This window comes from Solea senegalensis, linkage group LG13 (assembly GCF_019176455.1).
Source record: "Solea senegalensis isolate Sse05_10M linkage group LG13, IFAPA_SoseM_1, whole genome shotgun sequence".
In the NCBI taxonomy this organism is placed as follows: Eukaryota; Metazoa; Chordata; class Actinopteri; order Pleuronectiformes; family Soleidae; genus Solea; species Solea senegalensis.
The window spans coordinates 15098355-15117039 of NC_058033.1; the positions used below are offsets into that span (position 1 = coordinate 15098355).

Genomic DNA, 18685 nt, shown 5'->3' on the forward strand with positions numbered 1-18685 from the left:
ACAGACCCAAACCCACCCCATTCAGTGGTTTGACTGGATAAACACTTCATGTCTCCACCCACCCCTGCACTTCTGCTGTACACACACAAATGCTCCCTCAGTCAGGTCTGACCCAGCATACAAATAATAACCAATCCAAACACAGGCAGAATAATAACATCACCAAAAGTAATGCACTGCAGTCTCTGCAGTGTTTACAGTAGTTGACCTGTTGCTGTGTGCGAGTTGAGGTCCTGTGGTCAGAGTGGTGGCAAGGACCCGTCCTGTCGTTAAGAGGCTTCCAGTTATCTTGGTGACTGCGGTGGCGACGAGGTGGTGATGGGGCAAGTAAAGGTAAATGTCTTGATCCAGGATGAGATGACTAAACAGAACACATAAAATAATATTGAATCAAACTAGGTGGGGTGTGGCCAAAAGGTGGTGCTGTTGTCATAACATAAAATGTCATACTGCTTTGTCGGCTGCTGTTCAACAAAGTAAGCACACTTTACCTGATCAGGACCAGAGTCCCTTCTCCGCTTGGCAGGACACTCTTCCCTTGGGGATAAATGGTGCAGTGGGGGTGGACTGTGCTGGTGAAATTGGTCTCGCCGCTGGTGGAGGGCTGGTCGTTTCCAGGGGCCTGGCCTGTTGTTTATCACTCTGCCTGGAAGCCTCCTGCTGCATTCTGAGGAGGCCCATCTCTCTGAGGGGGAATGGAGCTCTCTGGAGTTGTTGTTGTTGCTGCGGTGTAGGTGAGGACCACCATGCTGAGTCGCAAAACATAAAAAGTCGCAATCAAAATGTCAAATAACGACACACGCGCAACACCTACAGCAGTAAACAGCACCACTGAAAACAATCCTCTCAATACCTCATAAGCCTGGCTCACTGCAGAGTTGCTGACACCATTGTCCCAGGTCACATATCGCTGTCCAGATCCTGTTGCATAACCACTGTTGGTGGGCACTCGCTGCTGGAATGAGCGCGTGGAGTTGTGATGCCAATTCTGGGCCTCAAACGGTTGCTCTTTATCATCCCATGGACGTTGATGTACTCTGTGCCCCTTTGAGATGCCTTTATCCTGGACATGGTTACCTGTTCTGTCCCCCCTGTGGAAAAAAAACCCCAAAAAAGATGAACATGGTAACAAGTATCATGATTGAGGTTGAGTAACAATAGCTTGATGCTGTCATGTTTGGGATTTTGATGCAAGAAGTTATTAAGTTACGTTTTTAAAGAAGTCATTCATTACTGTTTATTTTTTACCTTTTTGCCACAAGAAAATAACATCTGACAGGAATTGACACTGCTTCTCTTATACTTTTTGCAACCAGACAGTCTTGACTGTAAAACAACATGTATAATGTGTTTTTTTTTGTAACACTACAGTACTCTAAAGACTCACTTCACACAGTAGGCAAAGTTTTAATGTAACAAGTTCATTTTTAATGGCAGAATTTTTATGGAACATTCCCCATGGCAATGTCTATCCAACCAACCATCCATCCTGCAAAGCTGAGTTCCACTCACCTGTTATAAAGACGGCTTGGTAGTGGATTATGTGATTGATTGCGTCCTCCTTGGCATCTGGAGTGATAAAAAAAAAAAAAGTCAATCTACTGTCTCAAGGTAATGATGCAGTTTGTGTGATGATATAATAAATCTGATAGCCGCTCTCACTATTCACACGAAGTCAGGCTGGAGCCAGATTTGCTTGGCCTCTGGCCATTTCTTTCGTTTCCTGTGTGTTTGCGTCTTCACCTTGGCTCTCCAGCTCAGTAGAGCTAATAGCACCCAAGAATAAGACATGAATTCAAGTCATATAAGTTCTACCGAAGCAACTTTGATCAACTAGATAACTAGATATTAAATTCATCCACCCATCTTCACACTTGGTGAGTGAATTTGTCAATTGAATTGCTTGATATAAAGTGACAGACGTTTCTCCATTAATTCAAAATTGTAAAAAAAAGCCAAAAAAACCACTTGATGTTACCACGGCAACCACGTTTCTTTTGCAACTGAGACATAGGCCAATAAAGGTCTTTGCCTGTATGCGGGCTGTGTTGTCACGGTGACCTTATTCAACATTTTAAATTGACAACTTAATAACTCAATAACTCATATTAGTTCACTCTCTTCGAATGAAACCTTGCATATTGATGGTTGGCATACAGCCCTGTACAGTTGCTCTGTGCAAAACCTGTCATTGTTGTAACTGTCACGATAACTTATTATTATTAAGAGACAAGTCTCCTTTGAGTCATACAATCCAAACCAGAGTCACAAATGTCTCTATTCCCGTAAGGCAGAAGCAAACACACATATGAGCTATATTTGTGTTATAACCATATAATTAATAACGGCTGGTGAAATGTTAAAAGAAGTACCATTCACCACAGTCATGCTTTTTAATTACACTCTATTTATGCTTGCTACTGAAGTGGGAGTTTTCCTTCAATATGCTCATCACATGTTAATCAGTCAGCCCCAAGTGTTGCTCATTATAAATCAACCCAGACAACAAAAGCAGGAGTCCCCCCACTGAAATGACCCTCACTGCAGGGAGTTCAGCTCTCAAAGTGTTCCACTATCCACTCCCACTGACTTGAAATCATTTTCGAGGAAACTTCTGCCCTTTAATTCCTCAAAATATTCAGGTGGTGTTCAAACTTAAGATGCATGATCAGTAAATAAATGCACAATACTATACTATACTATACCATACCATAATATACTATACTATACCATACTATACTATACTATACTATACTATACTATACCATACTAAACTATACAACACTATACTATAGTACACAACACTACACTACACTATATTATACTATACTATAGTACCTAGACTGACCTGTTTGTGTGGCTCCAGAGGTGACTGTTCACAGGAGCCCATTGTCCTCTGTTAGGTCCTCCAGCTGGATAGGAGTCCCATGTGTTGCGGCCAGAGTACAGCTCTGCTGGGTGATACATGCAGCCTGAAACAGACATAATTCCCCATTTTGAATAAACTAACAAGCAAATACACCAAATAAATAAATAAAAAACTACTTTAAAGAAGTCTGATGACATAAAATGCAAGATGTCGATGCTACCACAGACAGTCAATCCATAAAGGGTACAGTGGAGAGGATTTGTTTTGCATAACTTGTCAATAATTCCATAATAACATTTTAGCACAATATTAATCAAGTGATCTGAGAGAGTATTAAACCTTTGCTCCCCTTTATAGCCTCAAAACTATCATGTAGTAGCAAAGGAGGCTTTGGCCAATCAAAGTGCAGTTCAGAGAGAGCAGGTGCTCTTATTGGCTGTTCCTCTATGACTACTCTGCATACAGGTCCCTGTGGTGGAATGATTGCTACTCCAGCATAAAAGACGTGTTGGTATCAGAAGAGAGTTTCAGATATGGTGAGATTGTCTCAGGTCTTCTGTTGCATATTAAACAATTGCATCCATCTGTTGTCATATGACGAGACGAGCTTGGACCAGAGATCCATGATTGCAAAGTATTTTAAAAACCTTCAGTTGAACATCAACAACTATGTTTCCATCAGTCCTGCCGACTGCAACTTTAAGACAATGACAAACTTTATAATTTGCAGTGAGTGGCAACATCAAAGCTCAACTCCATGATTCGTTTTTAGTTGTTGTTGTTATTATAATCTATTACTTTAGTTGTCTGCAAAAAAAAATTAAAAGATGGTGTAGTAGGAGGAGTAGAAGCAGTCTACATTTCCAACTGATAAAACCAAGTTATTGGTTAGTAATTTCCAAGGCAGTCATGTAAATTGCAGACTACGGCTTTAGGAGAAGCTTTACACAGATTCGAAAAAGTCTTACGCACAGTGACTTGAAAAAAAGGATTAGGAATCCTTAATCAATCCTTAATGCTTAATCATGCAAGTGAAATCCTTCAGTAACAATTTAACAGGCTGTGGTTCGGTGGCAGAGCAGGTTGTCTGTCAACTGGAAGACTGTGGGATCGATCCCCAGCTCCACTAGTCTATATGGCGCTGTGTCCCTGAGCAAGACACTTAACCCTGACAGCTGTGCAGGTAGCATGTGAATGGGCAAAAATACATATGTATATATAATGTTATCAGGGAGAGAGAAACAAAATGTGTAGTTACCAGTCTTGGTCTGTGTTTGGGAGGCCCTCCACTTCACACCTGAGAGCAAAAACCAGCCTGTGGAAAAGACACAGGGTTGAGAAATAGCATCCATAGAGGATTTTTTTGGTGCAATGTATCTGTTCAGTGATCATATCATCGACAGCCATATTTTCATTGTGCACTCAGTCTCTCTCTCTCTCTCTAATCACTGTTTCCCAGCAGACACCACAATCAGTGGCCATCGAGTGATGAAAACACAGGGCAGACGAAAACCCCTCATTACGAAAAAAAGTGGACACAAAAGAAGTGCTACTATAAAATCACTCCATAAGTCAAGATTTCTTAATATTCAGAAAGAAAGGAGACACCCGTGCCGTTTCAAAACAACATCCATCTTCCATTTTCTACACCTGTGTAACCTTTTGATGTGTTTCATTCTCCTCAAGAATGCAAACTTTCAGAGGCACAATCGGCTTCCCACTGAGTACTGAATGATTACCTCAGGTCAGGTGTTCGGCTGACGCTGGTTGTGTGAGAAATTCAACTTGTCCTCTATATTCTGGGGCTGTATTGAATTGAATTATATACATGGTGAGATGATTAAAGTCAGACTTCTGAGAAAAAAAATGACAGAATTCTGGGATTAAAGTCAGATCTAGTAGTCTAGTCTTCAAAAAATTTCCCATGAGGCCCTCATCCTCTTCCGTGGTGGGTGGGGTTGCCACTCATTCATGCCTTTGGCCGGTGTTTTCTAACATGAAGTTAAGTTGTTGCTCATCATTGGCAAGTTCAGTTTCAGTACAAAATTGTTATATTGTGACTTCAGTATTTAAAATCCCCTCATTTGGATTTACCGAAGAACCACACAATTAGCAAACGAGGCAGAGTGAAGATGACACGATGTGAATCCACGAGTCACCTTGGATCCATGGGTCAAGGTTACAATTGTTTTGGATTGTTCATTCGTTTTTATCTTGTTTATTGGTTTTTCTCGACTTATTGTTTTTAAAATTAGGTTGTTTTAATTCGTTTTTAGATTGGGTACAGCAGTGGCGTCATACATAACCAATAGTTAACTAAAAGTTATTCTCATAACAAAAAACCAAAAACACTTTGTACAAATGCTGATAAATATTTATTTACAACGATTGTGTTTTTAAAAACTTTAAAAAAGGCTGCTTTTCGAGGAGGTCATGAAGGACCGAGAATCTTTTGCTGAAGACCCCCATCCCAGAGAAGTGGTTGCCTGCCATGTGTCCCGCTCCAGTCACGGGGTGGAAGAATGCCGACACTGGACACTTATATTGGACACTTCTACCCAAATAGTCCCAGCTGATAAAGCTGTGATCAGCTGACAGCTGGATGTCAATCACACCTGAGAAGAGAATGAGACAATGTTATAGAACAGTTAAATGCTGACAGTATTCTACTGACACTTTCGTCAAGGAATAAAAACTAGACAAAAAATGGGCAGGATGACTTGGGAAGATAACCAATCGGAAGAGAGGAATAATAAGAAGTGATCCAATCAAACTATCCTCTTTGCGAGGTACCTGGACTTCAACACAGAGGAGGACATGACGGCATTAGGAAGAAGGCCTCGCAAACCCCCATATTCTGCACTAGACTTAATCAATAATTTAAATAAATAGAGTGGCCTTATTACTGTAAATTGGTGAGTAAAATTATAGTTATAGCCAGGAGTTAACAAAACCGAGCTAGATTTGAGTAGACTGACTCACTGTAATTGAAAATGACCACTTGCAGACTTCAAGATGATAGATTTTGATTTCTTCATAAAGGCAAACAAAATGACCTTTCTCACAGTTTAAACAAAAACAACAAAACAAATGGACACTTTCAGTGTAAAGTGCAGAAGACACATTGTGAGGTCAGAGTGGGGGGAGGGGAGAGTGGCACCACCAGTAAGTCCTCAGTGTTCAGGATTCTAACAGCATAGAGAAAATACACACAGAAAAATATAAAATATTATTACCTTTGTGAAACGTCCTGCTGCAGCCTTGGTTGTGGAGACGGTTCAGTTTTCTCCGTTTCTTGTTACTTGAAACAAAACGTAAGGGGCTAAGACGAGGGGCCGCGATGAGCATGGATGTATTATAAGGGCTGGATAGAGCACCGCCCCCTCTGCCTTCCTTGCAACCAATTTTTCAAAACGGTACTGCAACAAAAAAATACTAATGCTGCCCAAAAAGCAATCTTCCCATTGAACCACAATAGAAAAAGAGATGCCTGTAAAACTGTTCACAGCACACCTCGAGACATGGACATAGACATTTGTTGATCTGAGATTTGAGTTGTAATAATAACTTTTCTTGAACATCAATTTCCAACCCGTTGCTAGAGCAACGGTAGCCAGACAGCTGTTGCTTTAGGCTCTTTAGAGTCTGCTGCATTTGAGTACAAAGGAGACAATACATGGTTCCATACAATGGAACATAAACATAAAATACACTAAAAATGAATGTAATATGAGATTAGAATTTTTTTTTGTTTGAATTTTATGTTTTTATGTAACAAATAAATTCTTGCAGTTCTATAGTTTAGGATAACATTGTGTTGCTTGAATTGACCATATGTTGCATTGCCGTGAAGCTTTCTTTGCTTTTGGTGGAGTTTGAGTTTATTCTTAAATTTGCCATGTTTGGATTTAGGTCCCAAAACAACAGCCTCTGCTGCCATCACACCACTGTCCATCCTTTCACCCTCATTCATTCTCAGCACCATTTGTATTCCCAGACAAGAGGGAACGCCGTGCCGTGTTTTTAACACTGGACAGTACTGAGCAAGACCACGCACACAACAGTTAAACCATCTACCACAGAGCCTCCTTGTCAGTCAACAGCAGCTCAATTCAGACTCTACACAACCATGATTTAACCCATGTGTGCTGGGGTCATGCGAGACATCTGGAACTCAGCAGTCACATGCACAGGGTTTCTGTCTCTGTTTCTGTCTGCTTCACAGTGAGGAAACATCTAAAAAATTGCAACACATACACCACAGTCAGTAGCCTATTACGTAGACCTGTCCAGTTTTTCATGGTGGTGCTGTTTCTCTCTAAAAGCTAGTGTCTATTGAATCAAATCAAAGAAAAAACAAATAGCAAACAGCGAGATGAATAGTGAGATGGATCGCGGTTATGTATGTTTCATACATATTAATCATGATTATTGATCATGATTCCAGTCCGACTAAGTGTATACATGCAGGAGCAATCAGACTATGAATCACATTATACGGATACATTAGTCCGACTAAGACTCACTTGATTATAGTCAGGCAAACACGTTTACATGACATTAAGAAAACCAAATTATTGTCTTAGTCCGACTAAAACCGGACTTTTAACATGCATGTAAACAGGGTCCAGCTTCCGCTGTTGTGGCTGCTCAATCATGGTATATTTAAAAATGTGAGACAGAAGTTGGACCACACGGCAAAGTAGCGGGTTGCACTGTTGCCTCACAGCAAGATGGCAGCCTGTTTGAATCCCGCTTCAACCAAGGGCCTTTCTGCATGTTTGCATGTTCTCCCTGAGTACTCAGGTGTCACCCCACAGTCCAAAAGGTTGATTTGGACTACAGGTTAATTGGACACAATATGACTGTAGGTGTGAATGTGAGAGTCATTGATGTTCCTACGATGGACTGGTGACCTATCCAGGGTTTACCTCGCCTTTTGCCCTATGTCAACTGGGATTGGCTCCAGCACCCTGCAAACCTCATGTGGAGGATACAGTGGTAGACAAGGAGAACGAGTGAGACAGAATTGACTATTCGCTGTCGACCAATCAATAGACTGCAGTGTCTTAGACCACTGTGTACTACACGGTTTTCAGGTCTTCAATCAGACTTGTCTAGACACCGCTGAGCTGCGCTAGTGGAAAGACTTGAAGCTTAGTTAAGTCCTGGTTTTTAGGGTTAAGGTTAGAATTAGGTTTAGATTGGGGGTGATGAGATCCCTTTTTGGCATCTATTTTGCATTGGCCTACAGACTGAGCCCAGCATCTCTCCCAGGAAGACCACGTAAGAGCAGATGGAAGTGATATGTTTATTGAAGGTCTGATTCCTGATGTCTCTGTTTTCAAATCCCAGAGAGGCACCCACAGGGAAAAGGGGCAGACATCTCTCTCCGTAAACCATAGTGAGTGAGGACATTATGAGACCATATCACTCCAGTGTTTTTCTTCTCTACACTGGTTCCCTGAATTTAATTTTAAATCCTCCTCCTCACATACAAAGCATTTAATGATCAGGCCCCTTCATACCTTAAAGAACTAGTTTTTCCTTATATTCCCAACAGATCACTTCGACCCCAAAATGTAGGCTTACTTGTGGTTCCCAGAGCCTTCAGTTACCAGGCTCCTTTCCTGTGGAACCAGCTCCCAGTGTCAGTTTGGGAGGCGGACATTCTCTGTATTTAAAGTTAGATTTAAAACCTTCCTTTTTGATAAAAGCTTATAGTTAGGGCTGGTTGAAACCTGAATCATCTTAGTGGTGCTGCTATCGACCTAGACTGCTGGGCAAATTCTGTGGCGCACTCACACTCAGGCTACGAATATGACTTTATTACATGTCATTAACCTTGTTCTTTCTCTATCTAGTTTGTGCTTTCCTTTCCTATCCTCTCTCCCTCTCTCCGTATTCATTTTGCAGGCTGCAGGATCCAGATTTGAGGCTATTATTTTCAGTACCAGTAGTAGTAGTATTGACATCATATTTATTATATAATTAAAATCTATATCAGTTGAATTTGTATCAACAATCTATGCTAGTGTGTGTTTCAACAACATTGTAGTACTATAAACATACCATAACTGACTCAGAGCTGTCCTGTCTAAACCTATGATTTAATACAACTGGTACAGTACATATCTGCTCCTGATCTCTTTCTTCTGTCTCTACCTCGTCTCCCTCTTTTTCCCCCTTCTCTTCTTCTTTCCGCATTTTGAGTCTGGTTCTGTCAGGGTATTTATTTTTGTCTCCACTGATGCCTAGTGCTTGCGTATTGTGTGAATTGTTGGGTATAATATTGTAAAGGTTTCCGCCTTACTATGTACAGGGCCTTGAGATAATGTACGTTGTTATTTGGCACTATACAAATTGAATGTCTGGTCCTCACAACTTTTTTTTTAGGTTTCACTGACACCAGTCTTACCTTGCAATAGTGTGCTGAGAGAATAGCCGGGGGAGACCGACTCTCTGGTCCAAATTTTGATGATGCCGTCAGTTAGAGACAGCAGACCGGTGAACTTTCCGATCTCTTTAAATAGACACGCTCATCCTACGCACACTGGCAAACACACAGAAACACACAGTGGAGACAGTGAGGGAATACCAGTTATTTGGTGCCTACATGTACAAGACAGAAGGGTTGTATTGTTGTTAAACCAAGGACAGTATCTCAGCTCCATTCCTCAGGTATTCCTGCTACAATCTGCCTCTATTTTTGCCTCCCATCTCCTGCAACACATGCTGTCACATGCATCCCACATGCACTGTTGCAATTGTGAGCCTCTCTAGACAAAGAGAGTGTAGCGAGATGTGAGACAGAAGGGAGCGAAAGGATGGGCCAGTAACCTTTGACAACAGACTTTGGCAGGCTTTATTTTCTTCTGCCTCTCCTCTTCAGACTCTCCCCCAATGCACATGCAGCCTTCACTACTTTTCTTTTTATTTGACACCCGATATACAAGCATCCTTCTTTTCCCTCTCAGGCTACGTGCACAGCTCTGCCTCACCCTCCCTTTTCTCTGCACGCTGTGTCCCTGTATCCCTGGCAACCGATGATATCATTTAGTCCAGAGCTTGGAGCGAGGCCTCAAGCGAGGAGGGGAGTGTTAGCGTGTGTGAGCCAGCAAGAGGAGGGGGGTGGAGGAGGAGATGAGAGTGAAGTGAATGGAGAGAGCCCATTAGATTTAATGTATATTTCCTCATTTCTTTCTTTTTTCCTCTTTGGATTGGGCACCATTTGCATTCACAGTGCTGTGAGCTGAATAAAATCATTCTCTGAATGGTGGAGATATACCTCATATCTTTAAACACACTCACAATGTGTGCCATCATCTGAACAAATCAACAGTTTGTCACATCTCACACTATTTTAAAGATGTTTGCTACAGCTGCAGCGACCCACTGCAGACGTGCATCCCCAACTGAGACTTCACGAGTGTATGCGTGTGTGTCTATGTAGGAAGGATCCTGCTTCCTACACCATAACGGAGAGACCAAGCTTGCTAACAGGAGGGGCAGAAGCATGCAGGGAACAGATGGAGGGGAAGTGAGAAGCGTGCAGACAGACACATAATGCTGGGACAACCCACCATGAATGCATGCACGTGCATGATTTTATTGGATGCAGGCCTGAAATAGCATCACTATCACAGAGAAAGGAAAGTACAGTATGAGCCGGATATCAATCACATTTTCTAAAAATAGTATCTCTGCAGCCCCACTTCTCTCTGCTCCTCTATCCCCCTTCTCCCTCTCAGCTTCTCTCGGGGTATACTCCATAAAGCACAGCCCTGTGAGGGGGGGAACTGGAACGTACCAAGGCAAGGTCATGGACAAGAAAGAGGGGAGTCTTTTACAAAAAAAACACAAACTGTGCATTTTCTTAACAAAGACAATGGAGCAGGTTGAAAAGCAATGAATCTACTTATATATATGTGTGTGTGTGTGTGTGAGAGAGAGAGACCTGGCATGTGTGAAGAATGGTAACCTAGAAATGATACACCAAGTTAATTCAGCGTGCTAGTGACAGTAACCAGGTGTTCTTTTGTTTTCTTCTTATGAGTCCATTTGGTTTCTGTCCGTGAGTCAAACAAACATTTGAGTCTTTTAAAACACAACAAAGTGAAAAGGTCTCTCTCCGAGTAGGAACGTGTCAACGAACTGTAGTGAACTTAACATACTGTATGTGACACAGTTAAGACATTACTCTGAGTCTTTGCACTGAAGCCCCTCACTATTGTACCCCTCCCACCAACACACACACACGTGAGCACCCCCTCCTCACTCTCACACACACACACACACACACACAGACCTGTAGTGCTCACGTGCAGACCGTGCAGAAATATGAAACGGTGAGGTGAATGCAGTGAAGGGGAACTTGCTGGTTTACAACTGTGGTTACATTCGATCTCTGTGGAACTGTCTCTCTCTCTCTCTGTATGTGTGTGTGTATGTGTTTCATGCATTAACAGCGCAGTACAGTCTGCAGGCGCACACACTGCAGCATGTTTGGATCGTTCTGTAAAAGGACACAGAACATACACACACACACAAACACACATACATTAAAAAATTCAACATATAGTAACAAACACAAACAGCAGGAGAAACACACACACACACACACACACTCTCTTCTCTAACACTCTACAATGCATGCAGTATATTTCCATGCAGCCATAAGCACAAGGCACATGAACTTGCTCACCTCAGCTTTTACCTCTTGCTTTTGTCTTCTCCGTCTTTGCTCCACACTCCCCTCTCTGCTCCCCTTTCTCCTTCCTTTCACTCCTCACCACCTCGTCTCACCCGATCCTCTCCTCTGTCTCCTTTCTTCCCTCTTCCTCCTCTTCCTGTTTCCACACTCTACACTCTCCCCCTGATGCTGAGGCTCTCATCGCAGACTGATCCATGTGCAGAGACCAGCAGGGGCAGGGGCGGGCTGACAGGCTGCCAATCACAAGAAATGGACCAATGAGTGGGCAAAGTGGCTTATCTCTCTCTCTCATTTTGCAGTGAACAAGAAGAGGCAGGAGGAGGGGGAAAATAGCAGACAGAGAGGAGTGGAGGGGGTATTTCTCTCTCACACAGTGTGTGTGTATGTGTGTGTAAGTGAAACTTGGAACACGTCCAGTACAGTAGAGAAGAGAAGATATTTTAAATCTCTCTACAGCTGTAACAGAATATCTTCAAGCTGATACATATTTCTTTTTTTGCCACCACCACTGTCGGTTTTCACAAATCTTCCACTGTGTGCCAATCCCTCACTCCACGTGTTATTTCACGACTTACGAAAAAAGGTTGTGCAGAGTCAAAATAAAATAGCAAATAATCAGTAAGAAGTGTGCACACGATGCCCTTTTCTCTGAGGGCCTTGATGGAGCTGGATACAGCGGTTTATGCTTGTGCCTCAACTAGGAAGTGAGTGAACTGGTGACAGACGGGCTGCAAGTGTTGGCTGAGCTCAAATGTCAAATGACAGGATAACAAGTGGAGGTGGGGCTAAGCTCTGTGTCGATGAGGGAGGGCCTTGCCTTTGTGGTTCACAATGCAAAAAACACTCACTCACTCCTCTGCTCATTTCACTCTTCGGCAGCCAATAACAAGCAGACAGGGCTGTGGACTGAGTGCACAGTCAGAGGTAGACACTGGCAGAGCGCTGATGAGGAGCCACAGGAGTGTGAGAGGGAAATGGAGGAAGCAGACTGCTGACAGATTGTTTTCCCCCTCTGAAGTGCCTTAGCAACAGCCCCTGATCGGCTGAAACTCTATTGGTCACTGCTCAACCCCATGTGGGAATGTGGGCCAATCAGCAAGCTTTGGTGCAGAACTAAAGTGAGGAAACCTTCCCAAGCCAGAGTGAAGTGAATCACGCCCCCTAGTGGTTGAAAGAATGCATTGAATGTATCCCCTCTAGTTTTTCAGCAAAGGATATCATCATGCCTAGTTTGTGCTTTTGCTTCCTGTCTCTTTCTCTCTGTCCTCATCTTGTAGGCTGCAGGATCCAGATCTAGTTTTGAGGCTATTATTATTATCATCATCATCATCATTATTATTATTATTATCATTATTATTATTATCGTCATTATCATTACTATTGTCCTGTCTAAACCTATAACTAAATACAACTGTTACAGTGCATATCTGCTCCTAGTCTCTCTCCTTTTCTGTCCCCCAGCTCTCCTCTGTCCCCCATTTTTCCTTTCATCCCAACTGGTGGAGGGAGATGGCTGCACATTTTTGAATCTGGTTCTGTCAGAGATTTCTTCCTGTTAACAGGGAGTTTTTTCTCTCTCACCACTGATGTTTAATTCTTGCTCATTGTGTGATTTGTTTGGGTTTCTTCCTATAATATTGAAAATGTTTCTGCTTTACTATGTACAGTGCCTTGAGATAATATTGTTCACTGTTATTCAACACAGAGGTTATTTGTATGCAATTAATGCATTTATTAGTGCCATGGAGGAGATGCTTGGAATCAGAAACAACTTGGCCTACACTGCCTCCAAGTGGGCAATATATGTTACTGCAGGAAAAGATACCTCAATCTGCAGAGGAAGTTAGACAGACAAGGGTATTGGTTGACCTACACATTACACCAACAGGGGCTTTTATGATGTCCCATTTTAAATTTTCTAATTTTGAGTCCACTCTTCCTACATGATTTTGGACTGCCAGGTAGAGAAGCCTGACCTGTTGCAAAAGTGGCATAATTTTTACATTAGGAATTCAGAGAGCTCTTTAGAGTGACCCATTATTTAACATAATAATAATAATAACAATAATAATTATTATTATAGCATGCTTTTATACACCTGGCAATAGGACTGAATGAAATGCCAATTCACTGATTTGGAGGTGTGGCCCAATACATATAGTGTGTGCATTTTATAGAATTTTAGAATAGGGTGTGTCCTTTGAAATCACCCACCTTGTCCCCAAAAACTGGTCGAGGACTGGACCAGTTTCATGAGTCAACCTACAGGTCTGTAAATCTATATTTGAGTAGTCAGTCTGAGAAAGTAAGTAAGTAAAATGTATTTGTACCACAGATTTAATCCACCCCTACAAGACATGAATGCATGCAGGTTGAGTGATGCAAATACCAGTACTGTTTTTAAATGTTTTATTTTTTTAGTCTAGCTCACCCTTTGTGAAAATAGTCTCTATGTTAAATTGTTTCACAATGATATCTAAAATAAATGATTCTAGGAGTAATTTTGTCACATATTTGAAAAGAAAATCCCCCAAATGAAAACTTAAATGTGTTACACGAGAAGGCATTACATTTTCAACTCGAGAAGTGATGAACATGAAAGTCAGCAGCGGTGGAAAAAAGAGAAGTTTTTGTTCTCTGAAGACAGAGCAGCAGGGGGCATCAACCCCTGCACTTGGCCTGAATTAGTGACTTTAATTGGTGAAAATGCTGAGAGCTAAAAATGTCTGTTCACATACAGTAACTGAATCATTATCATCTGCAGCCACATAACTTATGACTGTCATAAGCCATTATTAGATCAGAGAGGCAAGGCGACCCCTCGATGAATAACGACGCTCAGTCACTCCAATTGACTTATTAGAGAAGTGAAGGATTGTTGCTGCAGCTCATCTTAACGGTTACTATTTGCATATGAGAGAAACTGAGCAGAGGGCAGAGTAAGACAGCCACTGAAGCTCCAGCTACTTTTACTTTTTAATCAGTGGCACACACACAGAAATATATGAGCGGGGATGAGCTGCAGGGTTCAGTATGTGGGTTGCACGCATGAAAAACTACTTGCTAAATCTTCTCTGCCAATGCCAAACAGCTTACTCTGCTATTGACTTTGGTGTCGTTTATTGAATTGGATGATTGAAGTCTGAAGAAACAAGAATTCCAATTCAATTTCCCGCACAACTCAAATGCAACAGCCAGACTAGCGAACAAAACAGTCCCCGATAACAACCCTCAAAGTGTGAAGTCACTCTCTGCTCAAGATATTAGTGCTCTCCTCACTATTTAACGAATCAAGTAATATTTGTTCCCCGATGTCTTGCGAGTTTGGGAAGCTCTGATGTGTTTATTATTCTCTACAGGCAGAAGTGACCTCTGCTGCTGAATCAGTCTACTGTATGGACACATCTTTCAAGGACTTGGAGAGACACAAGTGCACAAGCCTTCCCATTGTATTAGCAACCTTTGATGTTGATTTGGAGATGAATAATATTTAAATAGAAATATACAAATGAAAAATGTTGCACTGAGCTGCTATGAAGGACAACGGACAACAAACTGAGCTTGGCTGACGGGTTCAGATGGATTCATTGCTCTGTGCATGGCGAGCTGCCAAATATTGGTCAAAAGTCTATTTTGGCAGACCAGTAAGACATTTACTCTGAAACACCACAACCTCACTGCAAATACTTGATTCCTAAACAGTTTTCCTATGTTGCTACTTTACATCCATCATTATCTTTCGTCACTGCCTTTGCCAAGAATGTTCGGTCTGTTTTTCTATTATTAAAATATAAATTACTGGACCAATATATGTTGTGTAGGGGTGGTGTATGAAACACTGACGAGCCTATTACATTTTGGATTAGATCTGAGTATAAGGGTAATTTAAATTATTTTTATTTATTCATTTTGTTTGGCTCTCACCTTCCTGCACTCTAAACCCCATCTGTACAAAATTGTATAAAATCTCTCATCTCTTATCATAGACACTATGTTATATATTTCACATTTAACGATATGATTTAATGTAATAGAGAGGGACTTCACTGCACATACTGCTTGACAACGTCCAGTTAACTCTCCGTCAATATGATAAAACCTTCATGCTTTATCTCTCCTTTGCTCTGCGTCTTATCCTCCACTCATTCATGGGGAGGAGCATAGTACATCTGAAACACACTGGTCACTGTAGGTCTTTTGTTCACCACTGGGAGAGATTAGACGGTTTGCATTTTATCTTTACACTGGCAGCAATTATCCACTTCAATTTGAGTGACCTGACTTTGTCACACAATAGAATGGAGGAAGCTAGGAAAGGGAATTGTGGGTATAAATTAAGACAGTATGTTGTCCTCTACTACTGAGTTATGTGCAAGGTCAAAATGTATTTGCCAAATGGGTGGTATCTAAGTTTTGTGGTGAATCACTATTAAATCCTCCAAGTTTTTTTTTTTTTTTACTATCTTATATGACAGATAAATCACCAATATGTATCATTTATATTTGCACTGTAAGAACTAGACAATCATGCATTGTACAGGTATGGCAGGTATGCACTCTACTGCATAAAATTTGAGCTGGGATAAGAGAAAGCAGCACAGAAATCGAACCAACATGTTGTTGTGTGACCATTTTAATAAACCATCTGTATGACAATGTTGGCCTTAATCATTAAGGTCAAACCACATCCCCATTAAGAAGTCACAGGGGCAAACTTGTCAGTGTATTATTAAATGATTAATGCATTGTTACAGTGATGCACTGACCCTGCCCATCCACACCTACATGAGTCAGGAGGCCTGTCTTTTGGCTTCGCTCTCCCTGCTTTGCATATCTGCTGTGTGACATTAAAACCATAACTGCAAACATTCACTGTTTTTGTAGAGGAGGCCGAAGTAGGACACACTGACGGGATGTCATCGACCATGACGATGTTAACGCCGTTCGCTTTTGCTTTTCTCATCAACAGTTTTTTGCCTCCAGTGTTGCCATCGGTCGTGCAAGATTTTAACCACGTGGAGAGATGCAAGGACTCCCTGTACATGGGGACACCACCGCGGGGCATCAGTGACATGAGGCTGAAGAAGATCTGCCAAAGATACGCAGACAAACCTCGCTATGTGACCCTGTACGACCCTCACAAGAGGATTCCAGTTTACTCAGCGTATACCTTCAAGAAAACGGAAGGAGACAGACGTGTGGACTACCCTTGGATGTATGAGCCACAGGTCTGACACTCCTGCTTTTATTATTATACATCATATAATTAAGTTTGTTCATCAAAACTGACAGAAATATGTTCCTACCAGCTCTTTCTCTCATTCATTCTTCCATTTTTAAACATAAGTGTGAGCAGGTCCCATAGGCTAATGTAAAATACAGTATAAAATGTCCATACATTACACCGGTTCAACTGAAAATATAGAATTCGAATCAGACAGTCCTATGGCAGCAACTCAATGCATTTAGACATGTAAGCAAGTTAAAACCAAGCATCACAATGAAAGACAGGTGATTTTAAAGTGACTTTGAACATGGCATGGTTGTTGGTGCCAGATGGGCTGCTCTGAGAATTTCAGAAAATGCTGATCAAGCGGGATTGTCATGCACAGCAAAGGTCTACAACATAGAAAATATCCAGGTAGCTGCATTTTTGTGGGTGTAAATGCCTTGGTGAAACCAGAGGTCAGACGAGAACTGTTCAAAATGATAGAAAGGCAATTCAATGACTTGTTACAGGTATGCGGAAGACCAACTCTGAATGCACAACATGATAAACCTTAAAGCGGATAGGCTACGGCAGCATCAGGTGCCTGAATTAGAAAACTGATTCTGTCGCAAGGCAAGACAAACTCTCTGTTTTCAATATTATTTCCCAGCAGATTAATATCTAAATTCTTGGTGTCTCCTCAGCTGGCAGAAATCGATGGCAATGGAAACATGCTGCCTTTCCCCACCGGCTACCTGCACATGAAGTTTGAGGACAGCCAGGCCGTCCTGGACGACTATTCTGACGTGGTTCTCTACGAGAGAGGTCACCTGAACCCAGACCAACACCAGTCCACTCCACATGACCGGGCTGCCACTTATACCCTGACTAACGTTGTCCCACAGATAAGGCAGTTCAACATTGGCCCCTGGCGCGAGTATGAGGAGCGGATCAGGGTCCGTCTCAACAACTTCTGCCGCGGAACTGCCTACATCGTCACCGGCGTGACCACCAGGGGCAACATGATCCGTCGCAACAACCAGGACCGCGTGGCCATCCCCGAGGATGTGTGGTCCGCCTACTGCTGCACTGAGTATGACCGCAACGCACCCCACGTTGTTCGCATTCGTTTCCCTTCCCACGCAGCATTGGCCAAAAATAGCAAAGAGAGCAACAGTGTCCATGAAATGACGGTCCAGGAATTGGAGTTCTATCTGAAAAACCACATGGATGTCGACCAGAACCTGCAGCTCTTTTATGACAACTGCATCTCTCCTTCGCCACTTCCTCTTTACTTGCAACACACCATCTAAAAGCTCTTTCAGTTAGATATTTTGTGTGCATAGGCTGCTTTTTATTGACATGTGCTTTTTGTGCCACATGACGTCTGATCTGTCAGAATTCACTGTAAAATTTCCTTATGGCTTAATAATTCTTGCATCTCTTAAAACGTGTTTGAGTCTTTGATGACAACCTTTTTGCTCTTAATATCTTACTTCATGAAAAAATAATCAAATGTAAGCATATGACGGGCAGAATAGTTAAACAAATGTGGCAGGTTATGCAAATTGGCTCAATAAAATATCTTATTTTGCTGACCTGTACATCTGTACATTTTGCAATGTTTTGCATATTATGCTACATACTAAACTTGTTTCAAACATAATTTCACTGATGACAATGTATTTTTATTTTACATGGACAAGAGTGTGTATGTGCATACATTGCCCCATATGTTGCTTTGAACCTGTTTGCATTCACTCACAAGGCAGAAAGAAGCAGAGGTAGGAGAAAGTATTTTCCAGCATAACTTCCAGAACATTCAACATTTTTTTTGCTCATACCCTGAGTATACATTAATTTACTCTTGCCTGTGGTCCAAAGACTGCAGTTA

The 18685-nt window shown here is 41.8% G+C and overlaps 2 protein-coding genes across 3 annotated transcripts in view; one reads left to right on the forward strand and one right to left on the reverse strand.

The window, feature by feature from the left end:
- The window catches only part of kdm6bb (lysine (K)-specific demethylase 6B, b), a 28062-nt gene extending 16255 nt beyond the window's left edge, over nt 1–11807 (reverse strand). Inside the window, exons 1-7 of the mRNA XM_044042303.1 lie at nt 11574–11807; nt 4128–4184; nt 2849–2972; nt 1513–1569; nt 854–1091; nt 492–749; nt 209–361 (exon numbers count right to left, since the gene is read on the reverse strand). Coding sequence (XP_043898238.1) covers nt 209–361; nt 492–749; nt 854–1091; nt 1513–1569; nt 2849–2967 — 825 coding nt within the window. The 5' untranslated portion in view covers nt 2968–2972; nt 4128–4184; nt 11574–11807. The remainder of the gene's footprint in view (nt 1–208; nt 362–491; nt 750–853; nt 1092–1512; nt 1570–2848; nt 2973–4127; nt 4185–11573) is intronic.
- LOC122779332 (endonuclease domain-containing 1 protein) lies at nt 272–18458 on the forward strand. Of its 2 annotated transcripts, XM_044041537.1 has the most exons (3): nt 272–333; nt 16552–16810; nt 17496–18458. In XM_044041537.1, the coding sequence occupies exons 2-3, from the start codon at nt 16625–16627 to the stop codon at nt 18102–18104; spliced, it is 795 nt and encodes a 264-aa protein (XP_043897472.1). In that variant the 5' UTR covers nt 272–333; nt 16552–16624; the 3' UTR covers nt 18105–18458. The 2 variants fall into 2 exon arrangements, with proteins under 2 accessions (XP_043897472.1, XP_043897471.1); XM_044041536.1 differs by lacking the exon at nt 272–333 and having other exon boundaries at nt 16473–16810.
- Nucleotides 18459–18685: the final 227 nt, after the last annotated feature.

Excerpts from the sequence above, each read along its gene's own strand:
- LOC122779332 (XM_044041536.1), top strand. The coding sequence starts at position 16,496 with ATGTCATCGACCATGACGATGTTAACGCCGTTCGCTTTTGCTTTTCTC. Across the intron at positions 16,811-17,495 it reads CTTGGATGTATGAGCCACAG|CTGGCAGAAATCGATGGCAA; the intron begins GTCTGACACTCC and ends GTGTCTCCTCAG.